At 43.2% G+C, this 19,749-nt stretch overlaps 1 protein-coding gene across 2 annotated transcripts in view; it reads left to right on the forward strand.

The window, feature by feature from the left end:
* Positions 1-19,749, forward strand: part of DPP6 (dipeptidyl peptidase like 6) — a 561,667-nt gene that overhangs the window by 47,412 nt on the left and 494,506 nt on the right. Inside the window, exon 1 of one of the 2 annotated variants that reach the window (XM_066551034.1) lies at positions 13,273-15,813. The exons of the other annotated variant lie outside the window; for it this stretch is intronic. Within the exon in view, the coding sequence (XP_066407131.1) occupies positions 15,763-15,813 (51 nt within the window). The 5' untranslated portion in view covers positions 13,273-15,762. Of the gene's footprint in view, positions 1-13,272; positions 15,814-19,749 lie in introns of those variants that run through there. 2 annotated transcript variants of the gene reach the window in all.

The raw sequence follows: 19,749 nt of genomic DNA on the forward strand, positions 1-19,749 counted from the left end.
CCTTGTGACACAGAGACTGCATTCTAGGGGAAGGCAATGGCCACAGAACCAAGAGGGTTCAGTGTTGGTGCCCCTCGGCCCCAGGGGGTGAAATATGGGGGGGACAGGTGTCCCAAAGGAGAGATTGTGGGGACAGGTGTCCCAAAGGAGAGACTGTGCCTTTTTTGGATCGGGACAGAGCATCCTTAAAAAAGACAACCCTAGAAGCAGCTCTGGTCCGTGTTCAGTGGTGAGAGCACTGGACATGAAAAGGAAGAGGTCACAACGGCAGATGTACTCCGGGCGGTGCCACGAGTGACACGGAAACACACGAGGCTTCAATGGTGTTTCCAGGGGAAGCCCATGGTACAAGGACTCCTCTCCTCTTGATGAACTGAGGATTGATAATCTGAAGGGTGGTTCTGGACCAAGAGTTGGTGATTTGGGGAATAGATGTGTTGTATTGGAAATTTGGTGGGGGGAGGAGGAAATTGTAAGGTTTTCATTTTCCCTGTGTGTGTTTCTTTTTATCTATAGTTGTAGTGTAGTTAATAAAGTTTTGTTTTCTTTCTTCCCTAAGTAGGAGCCTACTTTGCTTATTCCTGGTCACATCTCACAGCAGAAACCAGGGAGAAGGTATCCTCATGGGGGCACTGGCATTGTACCAGTGTCAAACCATGACAACAGCTCTGCTCTGTAAGGAGCTCCTGTGACTGCAGGGTTCAGGGTTCTTTAATCATTCCCAACCAGCCCCTCTGTGCTGAAGTAGAACTGCATGGAGGTCCCATCCTGAATCTTATGTATCCTGAAATCTCAGATTTCAGGATTTTTTGGATGGCACAGAACTCCTTCACAGAGAAGATGCTACAGCTGAGCTTTGAAAGGGTGAACAAGCCTGGGTGTGGGAGGCAGCTCACTGGACCCCACCCAATGCCTAGAGGAGCTGGGTGGGGGCTGCTGGGTGCAAGCAGACCAACAAATTCTCTTATTTGAGTGACAATTTTTTTCCTCATTTCGATAGTGAATATTCAAGAGCAGAGTGTGCAGGTTAAGACCTGAACAGTTGTAACATTGCTGGCAAAGCTCTTTCCCTGACTGTAATGACTTTTGGCTTCTAAGTGATATTCTTAGGACAAATCCTGAACATCACAACCTGTTTCCTAACAAGAAGCCTGGATAGAGCTAGAAGTGTCCTCATTTTTCCATGGACTGGTGCAGAGAGAAGCAAAGATCTGGGTCCTCATAAGTTATGAATACTTTACTTCAGTGTTGTGAGTGCATGAATTGCCTGACCAGCCTCATCTTGCTCCTGTGTCCACATCTCTGGCCATGTCCAGGAGCTCTGTTTAAGCTTGTGCTCAGGTGTCCAAGTCTGCAGGTGTCCCTGAGCCCAGCCCAGCCTCCTGCTGTCCTGGCACTGGCTGGACAGGCACTGCCCTCCCTGGATTCACCCTGTGGAAACCCTTGGGGGCATTCCCTGGTTTAGGGAGACACAAGAATCTTCCCTCAAAATGCTTTTAAGACACTACTGGCTCCTTACCTTGTTCCTATGTCCCTGAGCCACTCCCTCCCTATTCCCTGATTGACTTCATCTTTGTACTGCCCCAAGACCAGGGTCACCCCCTGGGAGAGAGACCTGGACCCTCCATGTGTGTGTGCCTTGCACCTGAACATCTTATTGGGCAGCTGAATTAAGCATCTGTGGACACCATGCAAAGGCCCTTTTTGCTTCCTTACCCTGGACTTTACTAGCATCAATTCCTAAACTTTCCTCAAGGGTAGCTTGTCCCAGGCTGCTCTCATGGTGGATCTTGCTGGATAGACCTGCATCTGACACCCCATTCATTTCACCTGGATGGATGCTCAGGCTCTTATCAGCACAGCCCTGCCCAGGTCTGTGGGGTGCTGCCCTGTGTCTCCCAGCTCCTTTTCCCTTGAGGAGCAGCCCTGCTTTTGCTGCTCCCTGGTACTCAGCCCTGTGGAAGACAGTAAGACCTTTATAGACATTTCAGGAACTGTGCCTGAGGTCACAGAAGAATATCAGCAGACATGACAAATCTTCACTGAACAATCTTTCCTTTGTGCTGCATCAATCCTCCGTAATTAATACGATTTACAAACTTACTTCCATCACTTAAGTGCTTCTGTATTCATAAAAATGTCACAGCATTTTAGTTCCTTTTACATTTATGGGCTAGAGCTGTGTGGGCTGTGGGGCAGTACACAGATTTCCACTTCATCATTACACAAATGGTAAATAAGTGCACAAATGGCTTTCTTGTTACCCCAGGCCTTAGAATTGAGCTCTAGACCACTGCAGAGCACAGGCTATTTTAAAGAAAAGATACATGGAATGTATCATGGAGGATGATAGAAAACATGGAGATAAGCCATGGAAAACAGTTTGGGAAAATGAAAGCAAATGTGAAGGGTAGGTTGATTGTCTTTGAAGACAAGCCATTTGAAAGGGTTTGGAAGTAGATGGGGAGAGAAAGAAGAAGGGGGGGCCTGAATTTTAAGCACATTGCACAAGACTGGCCAGGAGGTTGTGCAGCATCTCTCACAGAGCAGTAAGGCCAAGCCATTTTTCTGTAATGCACATGAAAGAAGAAGAAACACCCACATCCATTTTACCTGTGCAGGAGCCAGCCTGGATTCCGTTCTGTAAGTATTACAGAGATATTTTGTTAACTCAACTGGTAGTCTGCCATTTTTAATTTTAAAAACAATAGCTATGGCACTAGAACTAATCTGTGGGAGTTGTAAAGGAAAGAAAATAATTTCTCTTACATGCCTTCATCTCAGCTCACATCTAATTTATTCACTTCATAGACGCATAAATTCACACAGAGTTCAGACTCAGCTGAAACCAGAATAGATGGAGTATTTATTGCACAGGCAAGAGCAGCCTGAGGAACATCAGGAAAAAAAGAGAGCACCAGAAGACATATTCCTAGCTCTCGTCTCATGAGCACCCTTCATTTCAAATTCTCTTACAAAGGGGTAAATAGTACCAGAGCAACTGCTTTAACAGACTGCATGTTACAGCTGCTTAGGGACAAGTTGTATCTCTTGTACCAAAAACTGCCTACTTTTTATTTTTTTTTTAAATCAATTATTTCAAGAGGAAGTAAGGCATAAAAACTGTAATGGCCAAACTCATGCAGCATTTGGAGTTACATCAAATTGCTCCACTATGACTTTGGCCCAGACCTGTTTTGAGTTCATTTTCTTTGTATTCTACAAAAACACAGAACACTTGAATTTCAAGAAGGTAGCAAGGATTTGTGTGGAACTGAATGGGAGACAAAAGAAAATGAGTGGCTGCCTGGGGTTAGGATCTCAATCCACTTCTATCTACAGCAGCAGACACAGGAATATAAACTTTGTCTCTCAGTAAATTTTTGAGAAAATAATGTCATTTTTCTCCATAAAAACTGCTTCCAAGCTCTCCTCCTCAACTTCTAAGAGTGTCTGCATGTGTGTTGTAGCTCTTGGCCCTAGAGGTCTTGGGGATCCACCTTGGTCCTTATGGAAAGGGCTGAGGAGAGGACTCCTTGCCCCAAAGCTGTGGGGTGGGTGCTGGAGGTTGGTTTTCAGGCAGCCCAGGCACACAAATGAGCTGTGGAGCACTGTGGTTATTCAAGCTCAGGGCACTTGTTTGGGGCACCCAGGTAGGTCTGTGTGAACCCAGGACAACTGTGCGAGTCACAAACCTCAATGCCAGTGGAGCTGAAAAGGTACCAGAGTGAGGTGTGGGCTGAGCTGAAATTCTTATGATTTCATCTGTAGACCCAAATGTCAGAATTCCACTCACATCTTGCTTTAGTGCTCCAAGTCTTCCACTGGCTTTAATTCCTTTTGTTCCTCATATTTCCATTTCAGAGCCACTGTGGCAAAGTTATTCTAACATTTGGCTCTGTGCTTGATCTCTGTGTCCTTTTACAGTATGGATTGGTCAAAATGTGTTGTTTACATTTTGACTTTGCCACTATTTCATCCTTGGAATCAGTGATTCCTCTTGCTTGTTTTTTTCTTTTTAACTATATAAATGACAGTTGAGATGGGTTCAATTTGTAAAACATCTTGCATATAGATATTACAGAATTCAATAACTTTTCTTATAAATATGCAAGTTTTGGTTACAAAAAGTATATTTTAAAAGTATATTTTAGCTTAGTTTATGAGAAACAGTAGCCTGATTTTTTTTATTTTCAGCAGCCTGTAAAACTTCATTTGGTGGGGGACTTACAGGACTTAGCTTCAATGGAAATGAGTGACTTAGTAAATTCTTAATCATCTATTTTAAAACTAAACAGCTTTAGACACAATTAGCAGGTTTTGATAAACAAAAGTTTTCATTTTTTATTTTTGATAAATAAAAGGTTTTCAATTTCACCACAATTCCCACAGAAACTTCCACATTTTCTCCTTGCTTGTGTAGGGAGAAGGTTTTGCTGTCTTGTAACTAGGATTTGCCTTTTTATGCCCTTGTTGTTTCTGGTTAACTTTCCTTGTGTAGGGCACATTGTCCATATTCATGATGTGCATAAGACACCTGGTAAAAAATCCAGTAGTTGAAAGCCAAGATCAGTTAAACAAGGATCTATCCTGTAGAAAGAGTTAATGTCTTATGAACCCCCATGATGTAAAACAGCTGAATTTCAAAACGAAATCACTCATGAAGAATAGTTTTGCATTTTAAAATGTCAGCATAAAAATATATTCTTATCTGTAAGAGAAGATTGTAATCCTCAAAATGTTTCCTCATGTTGTATTCCAAACACTGAACTTTGTTGTTTCATTTGTATTGGTGTTTAATAAATTGGTTTTGTTTTTCAGCTGCAACAAGGCAAGATGAATTTTGTGGGAAAGGGCAGTCTAATGGAGATGTGGTGTGTAATTTGGATGATGAATTATCAGAGCAACACAGCAGTCTGTGTTGTGGTCATTTTATTGTTCAGTGCAGTAATAGAGTTAAGTTATATTTACATTTTCTAATTATATTTTGTTATGCAAAAGATTATACGCATGTAACCTCTTGCCAAACCAACCACTGAACTCTACTTCTCTCTCAGAGAAAAAAAGAAAGAGAATAACTGAGACTGAAATAGAAAACAAAATAGATAATGAAAGCCCACAGAAATTACAGAGAGGCTCCACACTGAATTCCAGACAAGCCTCCTGCATTTCATCATGGCCATGGCCTTCTCCTGTCCGCCAAGCCTGCAGCTCAAAGTCTCCTCCTGCCAGCAGCCTTGGCCAGGATCCCTTGCTCACTTCTGCTCTGAGAAACGCATCTTTAAAATCCTTGGGTTTGGGATCAGCTGGGGAATGTGCCTGCTGGAGGTGGTGGCACCCAAAACGCTGAAATTGTTCTCCCTGGAAAGGTGGCTCCCCATCAGAGGAGCTGCAATGGCAACCCAGTGATCAGCACGAGCAGATGCCATCTTCCCCAGACTCCAGGCACAAAGAGTATTTGTTCTAAGGGATGGCTCAAATTTTGGTTCCCCTTCCATGCAGGATGGTCACGCAGGAGCCACGTGAGTTGCCTGGGCAGTCACTTCACTGACAGAGAGAGAGGGAGGGGCCCCAAAGCTTTGGACCAGTTTTTTTTTCTCATACCTTCCTGTGCAGTATCTGTCTTGGTTTGGAAAGACATCTCTGATAAGGAAGGCAGGAGCCTCCCCTAAAATGGAGAATGTAAACCCTCCCCACCCCTCTGAATTGCTATGAATTTTAAATTAAGGGGCTCTCAGGCAAAAAAATATGGGAACAGGAAATAGCAGTTCTTTAATAGGGAAGAAAAATAAAAGGATAAAATAAACAATACACTAAACTAAAACAACATTGGCAGAGTCAGAACACAACCTGACACCCTGTGGGTCAGGGTGTTGGTAGCAGTCCCATTGGAATTGTGGCTGCAGCCCTCCTGCAGTGTCAGGGGTGGCTCTGCTGGAGCAGGGATCCTGGAGAAAGATGCAGTCTCTTCCTCTGAAGATCCAGTGGAAGAGGCAGCTGCTGTTCCTCTGGGGAATCCAGTGGAGAAGCTGTGCTGGTGTTCCAGAATCTCCAGATTATATCCAGGTAGGAATGCTTGGCTCCTCCCTCTGGGCTCACATCTCCCAGTGGGATGCTGTAGTTCTTATCAGCCATGCAGTAACATTCAATGGCTGTTATCAGCAGATGTCCCCTCCCGAGGGAGGATTGGTTGTGATCACTCAGAGAGAGATAAGGCAAACTGCCCACTTGACAAAAGACAACTGCCATAGAGATGGTAATAGAATGCATCTTGCCTTGCAATCTGGAACAGTATCCCAGTAAGCTGCCCTCTGCATCCCTGTACTGAAAAAAACCAAAGTGTTTATTAATCTACTCAGACACACTGGGTCTGCCTAAGTCAACTGAGAGTCTGCAGAGGTTCCTCTCACCTCCCCATCATGAGGCTCAATAGCTGAATTTCCTGAAACCTCATTTATGTGTTTTCATAAGTGAAGGATGGTAAAATCCTTTTTTTTTTTCTGATAGGATTTCTAAAGATTTTTGTTTGTTGCTTCCCATGTATTTGTTGCAATGAACACCATTTTTCTTACTTAACTGTTTCCTCACCTTTAAATAACTGTATCCAAATTAGACACAATAGGGTGCATTAGAAAGATATTGAGAGGATATATTAATTTATGATTCCAGGTAAAAGAGAACTTCCCCAAAATAAAGTCCAAAGTTTAAACTCTGGTTCTGCTACCCCAAGGCTGGCAATCTGAACTAATACCTAGGAAAATAACAACTTTTCCAAAGTTCCTTTTGATTCTGTTGGGAAAAGTTCTACCTCCACATTAGGCAGCACTATCTTTAACTGAGGGCAAAATGTTGATGTAAATTATCATTTGCATTCTATAGACCTTGATTTGGAGCTGAAAATGACAGAAGTAATTAGATACTTGACTATTCTTCCTAAATATTTTAGACATTCAGAGATAAACTCTTGGTCTCTACCCATCTTACTAACACTGGAAAAACAACAATTCTATGGTAAGATTTCATATTATTGGATAGATGTCAGGTCCCTGTTTGCTCCAATATTTTATAAATGTGATAAAGCGAAGGCCCTAATCTAGAGAGTTCACACTTTCATAAACTTAAATAATTAAAATTGAGTGATTGTCACAAGAGATTAACTAAATCCTTGACTTGGGAGAACTCCAGAACACCATCCTAGCAATTGATTCACACCAATAAACAGCAAGATTGCTTGTAAGCATGATATCAAGCTCTTCAAAAGGAAGGAAACTTAGGTACCTGGCCTCAAAATAATTAAGAAATTAGCTTACAAAACACATCTAAGAAGAGTAAACTCTTTGTTAAAATGCGTATACAGCAATATTTGGTCACCTAATTTGGTCACTAAAATTCCACTGAAATTCCACTACAAAGTGGAGAAAAAAAAAATTTTAATAATTTTCTCTACTTTCTGGTGTTGTAGGAACATAATCCAAGAGCAAGAAATGTTATCTTTGCCCTCATGGTGGAGAAGAACTCAAAGTGAATTGACAGGCTTATATCAACCTCTCATCATTAAGAAAAGGAGTAATGCAATTAAATGTAGTCTTATTTTGTTGAAATATTTTATGTCAGGCACAGGGTGTTCTGAGGCGATACAGATAATTAGCAGAGAAATTTAATCATCCATATAACAATGAAAGAAAAAAAATTGGTTCTTTAATCAAAAGATAGACCCACCTGATCTGAAATGAGAATGTTTCAGTATGTCTTCCAGGCTAGAAAGCCTAGTTAAAAATTAATGGAAGTTGGCAAGCATTAAATTATCTACCTAAAAGATCCTATACAGCTTCACAAATTAAATAGAAGTCCATTGATATTCACAAAATAAGTTATCTGCAGGACTAATGCATTGGGATAGTGAAATAACATATACCAAAGGCAGAATGCCTTCTGAGCAATGTGCCATCACTGGGGCTTGTGCTAAATACAAAGTTCATTTATGGCTCCAGGTTTTCTGCTTGGTTTAAGTGGGAACTGTGCTGTTTTATACCAGTAGAGCTTGACTTATGGTGGTGTTGAAGGTAAATTTATGGCTAGAGCTGGCTGCAGCTGTGGCTTCAGTGGCAGGACTTGTGTTGATTTCAGTGGGATGAGCCTCCTTGGCTCTGAGTGCTTGGCATTTTCTTGGCAATATATGAGATCCTTCTTGGTTCTGGGACTTGTGGTTTTGATATCTTTCCAACTTGGCTGGAATCACTGTCAGGAGTGAACATTTCAGTGAAGGAGATTTTGATGCTTTTTTGCATTCTCAACATAATAGTGATTAAAAAATGTAGACTGTCAGAACTGTATTGAAATAAAATTAAACTTGTTTCAGAGGATAAAATCTGTTGCATAACAAACTTTCAAATGTTTACCACAAGTCTGTCTGTATTTTCATTTCAGTGGTAATGAGAAAACCTTAGCACATATGCTGCTTTCAGCATACTTTATTCTAGTTAGGCTTTTGTGTGGATTTATGCATTTGTTTTTAAAGATCTCCTGAGTCTCCACTTGCACTGGGAGAAGCTTGGTGGCACAGGATACTCTTAATTTAGCAAACACATTTGCTAGGCACTGGAATTGGTGAAGTCCAGATGGAAATCCAAAGTACATGTAAGGATGAGGATACTTGCTAGAAGAGATTAATGAGGAGTTTATCATTCTACAGCAGGACATGTAGTTTTGGAAGTACAAAAAAACTTTAGCTCTGATTAACCAGAAGTAGTACTTGCCTGAAAAACAGGTCCCATAATGCTTCTTATTAGCATTTTCCTGTTACTGCTAGTAATCCTAATGATGTTGCTCAGATTTTCTAGCATCCCCATGCATTTAAATTTCATACGCCCAGACATGATGCAGAAATCATATTCTGAATGCTTTTCCTCCTACTCTGAATCCCTTAGCAACTTCAATTTCATTCATGGAGAAGTAATTATTTGAACTCTGTGTATTTTTAGCTTTTTTTAATGGAGTTTAAAAGTTGGAAATGTGAAAAAACAAAAAGCCTTAAGGCAGAATCTATACTTCTAGTAGAAATCCTCCAGATTTTGCCCTCCTACAGCTGTCCTACATCACTTCATGCTTGGGCTGTACTACAGAGTTTATCTGGTGCTTGTCTTAGGAGGAAACCTTGTGCACAATGTGGACAGGGACTCATGTATGAAATACTTCTACCTAAGCAAGTGAAAATACAGCACATTCATTATTGTTGTGGACGAGTCTGAGATCTCCCCATCCAATCTGCTTTTGGGAGAGCACAGAAGGTTCTGCCTGGGCCAGGTGAGGTATCAGCACAACAAAATAAAAGGCACTGCCCCACATGAGCCTGTGAGCTTTTGGGTTTATCATGGGCTACATGAAAGCAAGCTGGGGATCTCTGTACTGACCCCATGCTCTGTTTGCAGGCAATAATTCACTCAGGGCTGGTGGGGAGTTGACTGAGTTCCAAGTGATGTGTCTCAAGCCAAATCCTGGTGAATCTTAACAAATTACTGAGTTTTCTGAGAACTAAATGTCAGAGCACATATGTGAGTATTTAGTGTCTCAGTAGTGTCAGGAGACACCTGATGTGTTGAGCTCCCCACTGTTTCCCCTGGGAAATTGGTACAGGAAGAATAAACTCTCCAATTACACCCTTGGGAAAATACACTCCTGTTGGTGTAACAGGAACATATCTGTCTTCTCTCAAAGACAGCAGTGTTCAGCTGTTCCACTGCAAACTCCCTGAACATGTGAAGGTTTAAAGTCCAACATTAAACTGGAAGGGATATGAAGTGAATTAACATGCTGTCAGAAAAAATGAGGTGAAGAACAGGTTGGTAGTAACCCAAAAAAATGGAAGAATTAAAAAGAAATCAAAATATATATAATTCTAAAGTTCAGAGGTTTCTATCATATTCACTTTTCAGGAAAAAGAGGATGCTGTCTGAGATAATATAATCTCCTTTTTTTCAGACTCTTCCATTCATGTTAACAAAGATGGCTTAAGCACCCTCATGCAGTAAGAGCTAGCAAATATTAACTTTTCAACAGCAGCTGCTCTGTCATTATTCTAATCTCTTGAAGAATTAGTGATCCTCAGAAGTAAATTTTAAGTTTATTTAACTGTCTATTTACTTTATCTTTCCCTCCAGCTTCTTCTCTGGAAGACAAGCCAAGACTTCCTTAGAAGTCAAGACTAGAAGCTGTAAATACTTGGGCAAAGTTTTAGGATATTACGAGTGAAGACTTTTCAGAAAAGACATGTAGCTTGGCTTGAGCAATGAAATTCTCAAAATTGATCCACTTAGAAAGAAAAACTTATTCCTTGCTGTAATTCTCTGAGGATTTTTTGCAGTGTTGCATTACTAAATACTCTTATGGAATATGTTTACTATTACTAAAGCTGTTTCTGACTTATTTAGGATTGCACAGTGTAGCACTCAACCATTTCATTTGGGATCCCACCAATTCTGTTCCTCTTGAATATTATAATTTAATAACAAAGCAAATACTAGAGATAATCTTTGCCTCAGCTGTTGTCTCCTTTACTTGGCACTCATTTGACCACATCTGTGGTTCTGTTCTGAGGCCTCACTGCAAGACTGATATAAATTGGAGCAAGTTCAGCAGAAAGCCCCCAGGATGGTCAGGAACTGGAACATTTAACTCTTTCAGAGGAGCTGAAGGAGGTGGACTGATTCAGTCTGGAGTAGAGATGGGTTTGGGGAGACCTGGCAGCATCTTTCCAATTTTTTGGGGAGGTTTATGAGAAAAGGGAACCAAACTCTTCACAGTGAGGTGTGTCAGGAGGATGAGAAGCAACAGACACAAGCTGAAACAAGAAGAGTTCAGACTGAATATAGGGAAAATCTTTATCCCTGTGAGAGCAGTCAGCCTTTGGAACAGGTTGCCTGGTGAGACTCTGCAGTCCCAGTTCCTGCAGGATTTCAGGATATGGCAAAGCTCTGAGCAACCTGGTCTGACCTCAGAGCTGACTCTGCTTCAGCAGGAGGTTGGGGTGGAGACTTCCTGAGCTCCTTCCACTCAGAGTGATGTTTGATCTCAAGCCTTTGGGATGGGTTCCCCTCAGCCTTTCTACTGGAAGTCACCAGCTTTCAATGACACTTTACAGAAACTGCAGATCAGCCTCCCTCCCTGCTCAGCTCAGACTGTGGACTCAGTGAGGGTAATTAGATGTGAATCACGTGACAAAACAATGTGCTGGAGACCTGGGTCTGCTGGGATGCAGAGGATGGGGAGAACTCAGAGCAAAAAAGTAATATGGCTTAGCCCAATCTTAGAGAACACAGTCTTGAAATTGAGTTTGGACAGAAGCCTGGGCATAGGCTTGTGGCATCAAGCTGAGAGGTTGAAGACAGGATCCTCACAAAAGGATCTGACAGAAGAAAAAAAAATTTGTTGCATTTTGAAAACACAAATACTTTTATTGGAGACAGTAAAAAGTAACCTTAAATTAAGGAGAGGAAGTGAAATCCTGATGCTCTTAAAACTGCCTCTTAGTACAACAGCTGTTGCATTTTTCTGTGGTCTTACATCCTCAAAAGATTTTTCTTTCAAAATATTGAAAAAATGAATGTCTGTGCTCTGCAGCCAGCTAATACTTTGTGAAATTAATTATTTCCTTCTATTCAGAAGGACTGTTCCTAGGCTTGTTTGGAGAGTCAGGAGAGCCAGCATCAAATGCATTGAATGGGTTTTATTTGATAAAATAAATTCTCCCAGTCTCTTATCAATGTGGCTTTAAATAAAGTATTGTGAGTAGGATGTAAGCATTGTAGCCTGTGTTCCTTCTCAGATAAAGAAAGTCAGCCTCAGAGTACTGAAACCCACAAAGAATAGAATATCTATGAGGCTTTTTTTTTTTCCTAGATCTCATTCTGTGAGAGATGTAAGAAAAGCACATTTTCTCAAAATGGCCTATAAAAATGTTGGGGGATGAAGATGCCATGTTGGTGTTGTCATAGTACCTGAGGTACAGAGGCTATCTCTAGATCAGATTTAAAATGGAAACTTCCTCATTTCCCAGGGTTTTCCTCCTGTTATACACCTTAGATTCAAATGGACAGATTGCAAAAAAAGCCCCTTTTTGTAAAGGGGTTTCACTCCAGACCTTGCTGTTAAGATGCAGCTGAGTCTGGGCCAAACCTTCCCACATTCATATCAAACGTAAATGTACTGGCAAAGGAGGTGCACTGAGACTAAACCAAGGAATGCAAAAGTAATGAATTTTCACATTTTCCCTCTGAGAAAAAGCCTGATATGATGAAGGAATTTTTTCATGTTTTATTGAGGTTTCGTGGGCTAGATCTCTGGTCTTAAATACGGAGGCTTTTTAGCTACTTAAATCATACTACTTTATTGGGTCCCAGGGTGATTTTCTGTCCTTCCACATCATTCAAAGGAAGCAAAAAAATATGTTCCCTACAAAAATACAGAAGAAATATCAGATCATCTTTCTGCATTCACCATGTCACTTCCTAATCATAAAAAACTTGATTCCTTGTTGAGTGAGAGTATTTGTTGCAGCTCCAGCGAATTTCCATTAAAATGACATGGAGAATATCCATCAAGAAGAAAAGCTCAAAAGATGTCTGAATGGTGGATGATAAGGAGTCCAGTCAGATTAATGCACTTGAGGGAGTTATGTGGTGCTATCACTTGTAGCTGCCCTAAAAGTCCCAAATCTGAAGGAAAATGTCATTTACTGTTTGCCACAGAATCACCTGGCCACAGCCTGAGGTAGAAATCTGCAGCACAGCTTAGTCTCACACTTCTAGATCTGAGGCCAAGTCTTGGATGTTCCATCAGCCAAGCAAAAGTGGTTTAGGAGTGAAAATTACCAGCCAAGGTCGTGATCAGTATAACCTGAACTCTCTGGGAACACGAGGGATGCAGTTTTGGAATCATAGAGAGCAACAGGCAAGTTATTTGTTAAAGAGATATTTTGATCTGTAACTAAAAGGATTATTCTGTCTGGGGTGCTGTGGTCCTTCAGGCTGGAAGAGGCCTCAGAAAGTCTCCAGCCCAACCCCCTGCTCAGAACAAGGTGACCTCTCAGATCACACCAGGCTGATCAGGGCTTTACCCACTCAGCTTTGGAAACTTCCAAGGGTGGACTCTGGTCATAAAACTTATCAGAGTTTTCACTATGTATTTTCTCAAAGTGTCAAACGAGTCAGAAAATGAGAATTAAAAGCTGTAAAAAAGAATTCTCTCTCGTAAGGTGTTCGGTGTTTTTCTACGACATCATTAGTGTCATTTTGCACAACACCTAAAAACATTTTTGTTTCCTGCTTCTGGAAATCTCTGGATTATAGGGTCAGCCTTCAATGGCAGAAATGGGAACATAGTAATTTATAAATTCCAGACAAATGGACCCTGCTTGATGTTTAATAAAAGAAAAAGCCCTAGATATTGTCAGTGGTAAACTAAGCATTTTGCCAGTAATCTCAACCTTAAACAAAGCTGTCCTAATCAAGATAATTGCTACTTTTATGCCAATAGTGCATAAAATAAATATGAAATGAAAATAAGAGACAAACACTGCAACTGCATTATGACAAATCTGAGGTAAAAATATGCAAAACCCCACTACTGCCAGAGCTCAAAGTATAGTGAGTATTTCTATTGGTGTATGAAGTCATGCAGGAGGGAAATGAGACTATTAACAGTCAAGCACAGATATATTTTGCATTTCTTTGTAATTAAAACACCTAAGGGTAAAAACCGAGATGGAAGAGGATCTGCCTGATAAAACACCAAAATTAAAGAAATCAAGACCAGAGTTTGAGGAACAAAATGAAGAACTTCCTGCTCAAAATGCATCTTGTGTAAGGTATAAGCCATTCCCAATAAAGACAAGGGAGAGAGTAGTCAAGATCTTCAGGTGAGGAGTGGGATTTTTGTAAAACAAAAGCTCTCACAGGTAACCCTCAAAGGTATCAGCATCACCTGCCATTGGCACTTGCGACAAGTGTCCTGGAGTCTCACTTCTCCCATTACCACCAATTCTGAGATACTTGCTTAATGTCTTGGGTGAGATTTTGTATTTAAAAATCTTTCAACAGCTGGGTGGCTTGAAGAAAACTAGAGTGTGAACAACACTCTGAGATTGCACAGGTTGTGTCCTATTTCTAGTGAACACCCATTGCCTATGAAAATGCTGCAAACTGAGAAGGAGCAGAGTTCAAAGTGCTACAGATGGGCATAAAATAAGGATGCATGGACATGTCTGCAGTTCCCTCACAGGAAAAGAGAAAGAAAGAAAGAGCTTTTGGTTTAGCCATTGGCTTGGTTAAACCTTGAATTATAAGAAGAGTTCCTGCTTTTTCCTCTCAGATATTAAGCAAATCACTTCTCAGTTTCTTCTCTCCTTTTGAGTGATCAACACGCAAAGCATCCCCTTTCCTGTGAAATCATTGGGCACCTAATTCTCCTGAAATATAATTACTTCTGGTGCATCAATCAGGGAGAGACAAGAGACACCACACTTCACAAGCATTATTTTTCTGTGTGCAAGATGAGGTGTGAACCTCTGGGATGTGTGGCAAGGCTCTGTCCCTGGAAAGCTGCACCAAGGCGAGCAGGGACCACGTTCTCACAAGGGCAGCAGGATCACAGCAGGATCAGAGTCTTCCAGCGGCTGCTCCAGCCACCTGTGGGGCAGCAGGACTGCAGTGACAGCCAAGGGAAACCTCTCACAAGTGTGGGCACCTCTGGAAAGGCACAGAGGCCACGGCCGGGTCCATCTGCAGCCCGGCGCGGGCAATGCCCTTGGCTTTGCATTTTCCCGTGAGGGAACCGAGCTCCGGCATCCCCCTGCCCGCTCCTGCGGCGTGCGGAGGGTTCGCCTCGGATCCCAAACCCTGGCGTTGGGACAAGTGCCTGGCAGCTCCCCATGCCCCGAGAGCGCCCCGCGCTGTGTCCTGCGGGCTGGCAGCCGAGGGTCCGGGGGCTGCGGGGCCGGGATACGGGCGGGCCGGGGCGCAGCCATGGAAACGCGCCGAGCATCCCCCGTTCCCCGCGGCAGCGCCGTGCGATTCCCCACCCTCCCTGCACCAGCCGTGGCCTGGCCGGGGCCGCGGCGGCTCAGCCGGTGAACAGTTAACGCCGGAGAGGCGGCTCCTCTTCCCACACCCTCCCCGGTTCCTGTTGTAAAAAGCGTGTGTAACCCCCCCCGGGAGAGCGGCGAGCCGGGCACGGCCAGCGGAGGGGGCGACCGCCCCTCCGCCTACTCCAGCTCCCCTCTTTTTTATTTATTGCCTCCAAACCCTCCCTTTTTCTGCAACTGCTCTGCGGGGTGGGCTCGGCTCGGCGGGACCGCCCGGGCCCGGGGCGGCGGCCGGGCATGGCCGGGGCGGGGGGCGTGTGTGCGGCTCCCTCCTGCCCACCCCGCCCCGCCGGCTCCCGCAGGGCAAAGCCTGGATCCGGGTGGTGACAGAGCTGGGTGCCCCCGCTGCTCCCCGCCTCGCCTCTCCTCTGACAGGGGTGCTTTATTTTTATTGCCTTTTTTTTTTTTCCCTCGCCTTTCGGTCAAAAGGAAAAATATATATTGAAAAGGGTGGGGAAGGAAAATATAGCAAGCAGGCACCCTCCCCCCTCCGCTGCTCGTAGTCCCCTCCACTCCACACCAAAAAGAGCCATCGCAAGTGCACGCCAGTTCTTCACCAAAGTGATCCAGCCGCTGGATTAAGTAACTCTCGGGGAACAGCACACGCACGCACACACACGGCAACAATGAAGGAAAAGGCAATGTTTCAAACGGCTAAAATGCAAGGAAACATGCTGGTAAGTGGCTGCTGCTGGCGCCGCCAGTGACTGTGAGTGAGTGTCGGGGCTCCGCGCTCGGCTCGGCGCTGCCGGAGCCGCGGTCGGTGCGGAGCCCCCGCTGCTGGGGCTGGGCTGCCCGGGGACACAGGAGAGGGGGCTTTGCTCGCTGTCCCTGCCCCGCGTGGTGTCTGTGCCCCCGCTGAAGGGGTCGCGGGGGATTTGGGGCTGCTGGGGTGTCCCCCTTTGCCGGGGGAGTGGGGCGCAGCACGGCTCGCTGGGGCTCCGCGCCCCGGCACGGCCAACTTCGCCAAGTTGATGACCACGGTGTGTGTGCGTGAGCTGGGGGCTGTGCGGGCTGCATCGCCTTTTCCCCCGGTATTACTACTGGAAACATTTGTCTTCATGCCATTTAAAAAAAAAAAAAAAAAAAAAAAAAAAAAAAAAAAAAAAAGGGAAAAAAAATCCTACTCAGGATGCTTTTTCAATAATCCCCCTCCTCCCTTAAGGAAAAAAAAAAAAAAAGCATCCAGCTGCTCTGCCGGAAGAAGTGCTGGTTGCCATCTTGTGCTGATGGAAATATATTGGTGTGTTTTGCCTGCTGGCTTGACCCGCTGGGGGCGGCGGGGCCGGGGGTGCGCGGGCCCCGCATGCGGCGGCTCCGCAGCCGGGAGGAGCTCGCTGCGGTGGGGCGGGGGAGCACCGCAAGCTGGGAGAGGCTTCAGGGAGCTTCGCCTTCAAACCAACTCCTTTGAAATAACCTGAAGCTCGTAAAGGGTACCTGTTGGTCTCCTGTCCCCTCTCTGCTCAGGCAGAGCACTCCTGTCTGTGTTTTGCCTCCCCTGTGAGGGGAAATGCTAATATTTAATACAAAGGTGGTATCTGTTTCTCTCATGCCTTCTGCTGATGTGTTCAAGAAGCAGCCAAAGTATTCACCATCCTTTAATCAAGTTCTGTAGTAAAATGCTTTGCTGGCTTTTTAAGGAAGTGCCTCCTTTTTCAACTCCAGTAATATTGCTTTTTCCAGCAGTAGTGTTTAAGAGGAAGGTGCAATGCTATGTGACCTGTGAATTCAAGTAAGGGAACTGAACAGGAACTTCTACAAACATTTTTTTTTCCAAGAGAATTGCACAGCCTGTGTGATTGCAGTGTGTTCCTTTTATTGTGCTTTTTAAAAGCCTGGGGAATATCTAGTGCTGGAACTTGAAAAAATTTAGATTTTTATCTGCTTAAGCTACTCATCCTCGTGGTCATTATAGCCTTTGGTTAGGATGTTCTCTATCAGTGAGAAAAAATAATTAACCAGCTGAGATGACATTGTTTGATTCAAGTACAGGGTGAGCCTAATTCACATACACAGAACGTGTAAAATCACAGAATCAATAAAAACCTCTTGAACATTTTCCTTGCTGGTCTCTGAAGTCAGGGAATGAGGAGCAGGCAGGGATTCCCCCACTGCCACTCAGCACAGGGCTGGAGCTTCTGCTGGGATTTCTGCCTGGTGCTTCAGAGCATGGCAAAATGGATCCACACATCCACAGCTCTGCAGGATGAGCAAAGGCTGGGAGATGGATCTGCACTCAGGGCTGGGTAGCAGAGGCTGCCCACAACTCCAGCCTTCAGCCACAGACAACAGTTTTTGCTTCTGACTCAGACAGGAGCAGGATCTGGCCCCTCAGGCTGCTAAGTCACAGTTACTTCTGTCACTTGGGGCAGCCTCCCTGGATTTGAATGCAAGGTTTTTCTTTGGAGACCTCATTTTTGAGACACTGGGCATCAAATTTAAAAACAGACAAACTGCTACATTTGATTTTTGTGGGGGAGACAGGTGGTTTATTTAGATAATGTCTGTTTTTATGGGCCACCACAACCAAACACACAGCTGGTTTCTGAGTTAGTCTGTGGTTGCAGATGGATCTGTTGTTTATTTAAGCAAGAATTAAGTTTAGGTGAATATTTGAGCTCTAAAATACTTGAATAGATTTTATATTCCTTCAAGATCATATTTAGCAGACCTCATTCTGAAAACTGAGGTATGCTTTGGATGGAAGTTCCAACAAGTTAAGCCAAGTACTTTCTCCTTTTCCTTAAGCTGTTGTTTAAAAAAACAATATTTTTTCTTTTATATCACTTTTTTTACAATTAAAATGAGAATTCCTGAACTACACATGTCAAATCCTATGCTGTGGATGTCCTCCCTCACATATAGGCAGTGATGGAGGATACAGGGTTAGAGTGTGTGGAATCCCAGAAGGTGCACTACAGTGTGCCCTGCAGTAAGTGCCTCAGCAGAATTCAAAGAGTCATTGAAAATTCAAAGCCCACCATGACTTTTTTTTGTTTGTTTGTGTCCTGGCAGTTTTGCTGTTGCTTAGAATCCTGACAAGCTTCTAACTACGTATATATTTCTCTTCTCTTTAAAAATCTTTGTTAAATTGAGCTATTTCATTCCTAAAAGGATGTGACAGCAGGTGATAATACTGACACACTGGTCCCTGGCCATGCAGTGGACCCTTTTTAAGTGTGGTAATAGCTCATGGAGTCACTACACCTGTGATTTCTTTATTACCTAATTAGACCAGCAAAAAACAAAGCCATTCTTGTGACACTGAGATATATGTTTTTATCCCTGTGGCAGTATTTTGCCAGGGCTTTGTTTGGTTTTTTGGTTGTTTTTTTTTCCAAACAACAGCATTTACCTGGAAAGGTGCCTATTTTTATTTTACTGCTGTATTTCCCATTCATCATTTGAGCCAGGGGAATGCAACTTACAGAAATAGCTCAAGCTCTTACAATGGGATTTCTCTTAATTCTACATAAAAGCTGTAGGGAGTGATTAATACACAGTGGTTTCTCCTAGTAAGAACTGACATACCCTTGAGTTTTCCACAGTGTATTTGAAGTTAATGTGCAACAATATGGTATGGAGATAAATGTTTATCACTTTTGGAAGTAAATTTAATGCACTTGCATTTTATCCTAACTTTAGGTATGGCTATATAAATTACTTCATTAAAATATTCCAGATTTCTTCCTTACATGTCCAGTTGTCAGGTGAAGGACAATAATGCCAGCTACATGTTTTATTCTACACTTCCCTGTGCCTCCCCAGGGTCTGATCTATCATGTACACAGGCTTTTTGTTTGGTTTTATTTGATTGATTTGCAAAGAAATGTATCCAAAAGAGCTGTTTGGAAGAGGGCCTTGTCTGTAGTGCCAGATTGTTCTCTCACACGCACCCATGAAAATCCCAATTTGTTAGAGGTACAATTGCAACAAGGGTAAAAAGGAGCTACCACCTTTGGTTGTAGACAATTAGGTGAGAGAAAAATGGGCTTGGAGGGGTACAGAGGGGTTTTGAAGGCAAATTAATGTGGTGTGTGTGAGCAGGCTGTTACTTTGGCACACTTAGTGGTCCATGGAAGCAGTGAGCACCTTGCTCTATCTATGTGTGTTAGAAGGTTATTGCTGGGAAACTCATGTTCTGAATTTCAGTCCAACCTGCAGTTGCTCAATTGTTTGGAAACTGCCAAGAGGAGCCATGGTGGATGTGTCATGTTTCTGCTTGACTCTGATGAAAAAAAATCTATGAATAGTGCAAAAGAGACAGTGTGGGTTCAATGAGAGGAGTTGAAGGAGAGTCTGGAGATTTAGATTTTCAGTTTGACCATTTAAATTCCAACTCTGATAGCTGCAGTTTTGATGCACATATAAAAACCCAGCTAAAATAAGCCCAGTGGCAGCTGTTATCTCCTCAGAAGTCTGCTAGCACCTCTGAGGCCTCAGAGACCACAAGGGTACAATTGACATGAAGACTAAGCTACTCTGTCATCCCAGGAGTGCTCCTGCTCTTCCTTGAGAAACACGACTCTGGTGCCTCTCAGGAGCAATAAATTCTTACTGAAATAAATAAGACTTTGGTGTTCCACAGTGATTTCCCTTATTTGCCATAATTT

Source organism: Molothrus aeneus, chromosome 1 (genome assembly GCF_037042795.1).
Source record: "Molothrus aeneus isolate 106 chromosome 1, BPBGC_Maene_1.0, whole genome shotgun sequence".
NCBI classification, from domain to species: domain Eukaryota; kingdom Metazoa; phylum Chordata; class Aves; order Passeriformes; family Icteridae; genus Molothrus; species Molothrus aeneus.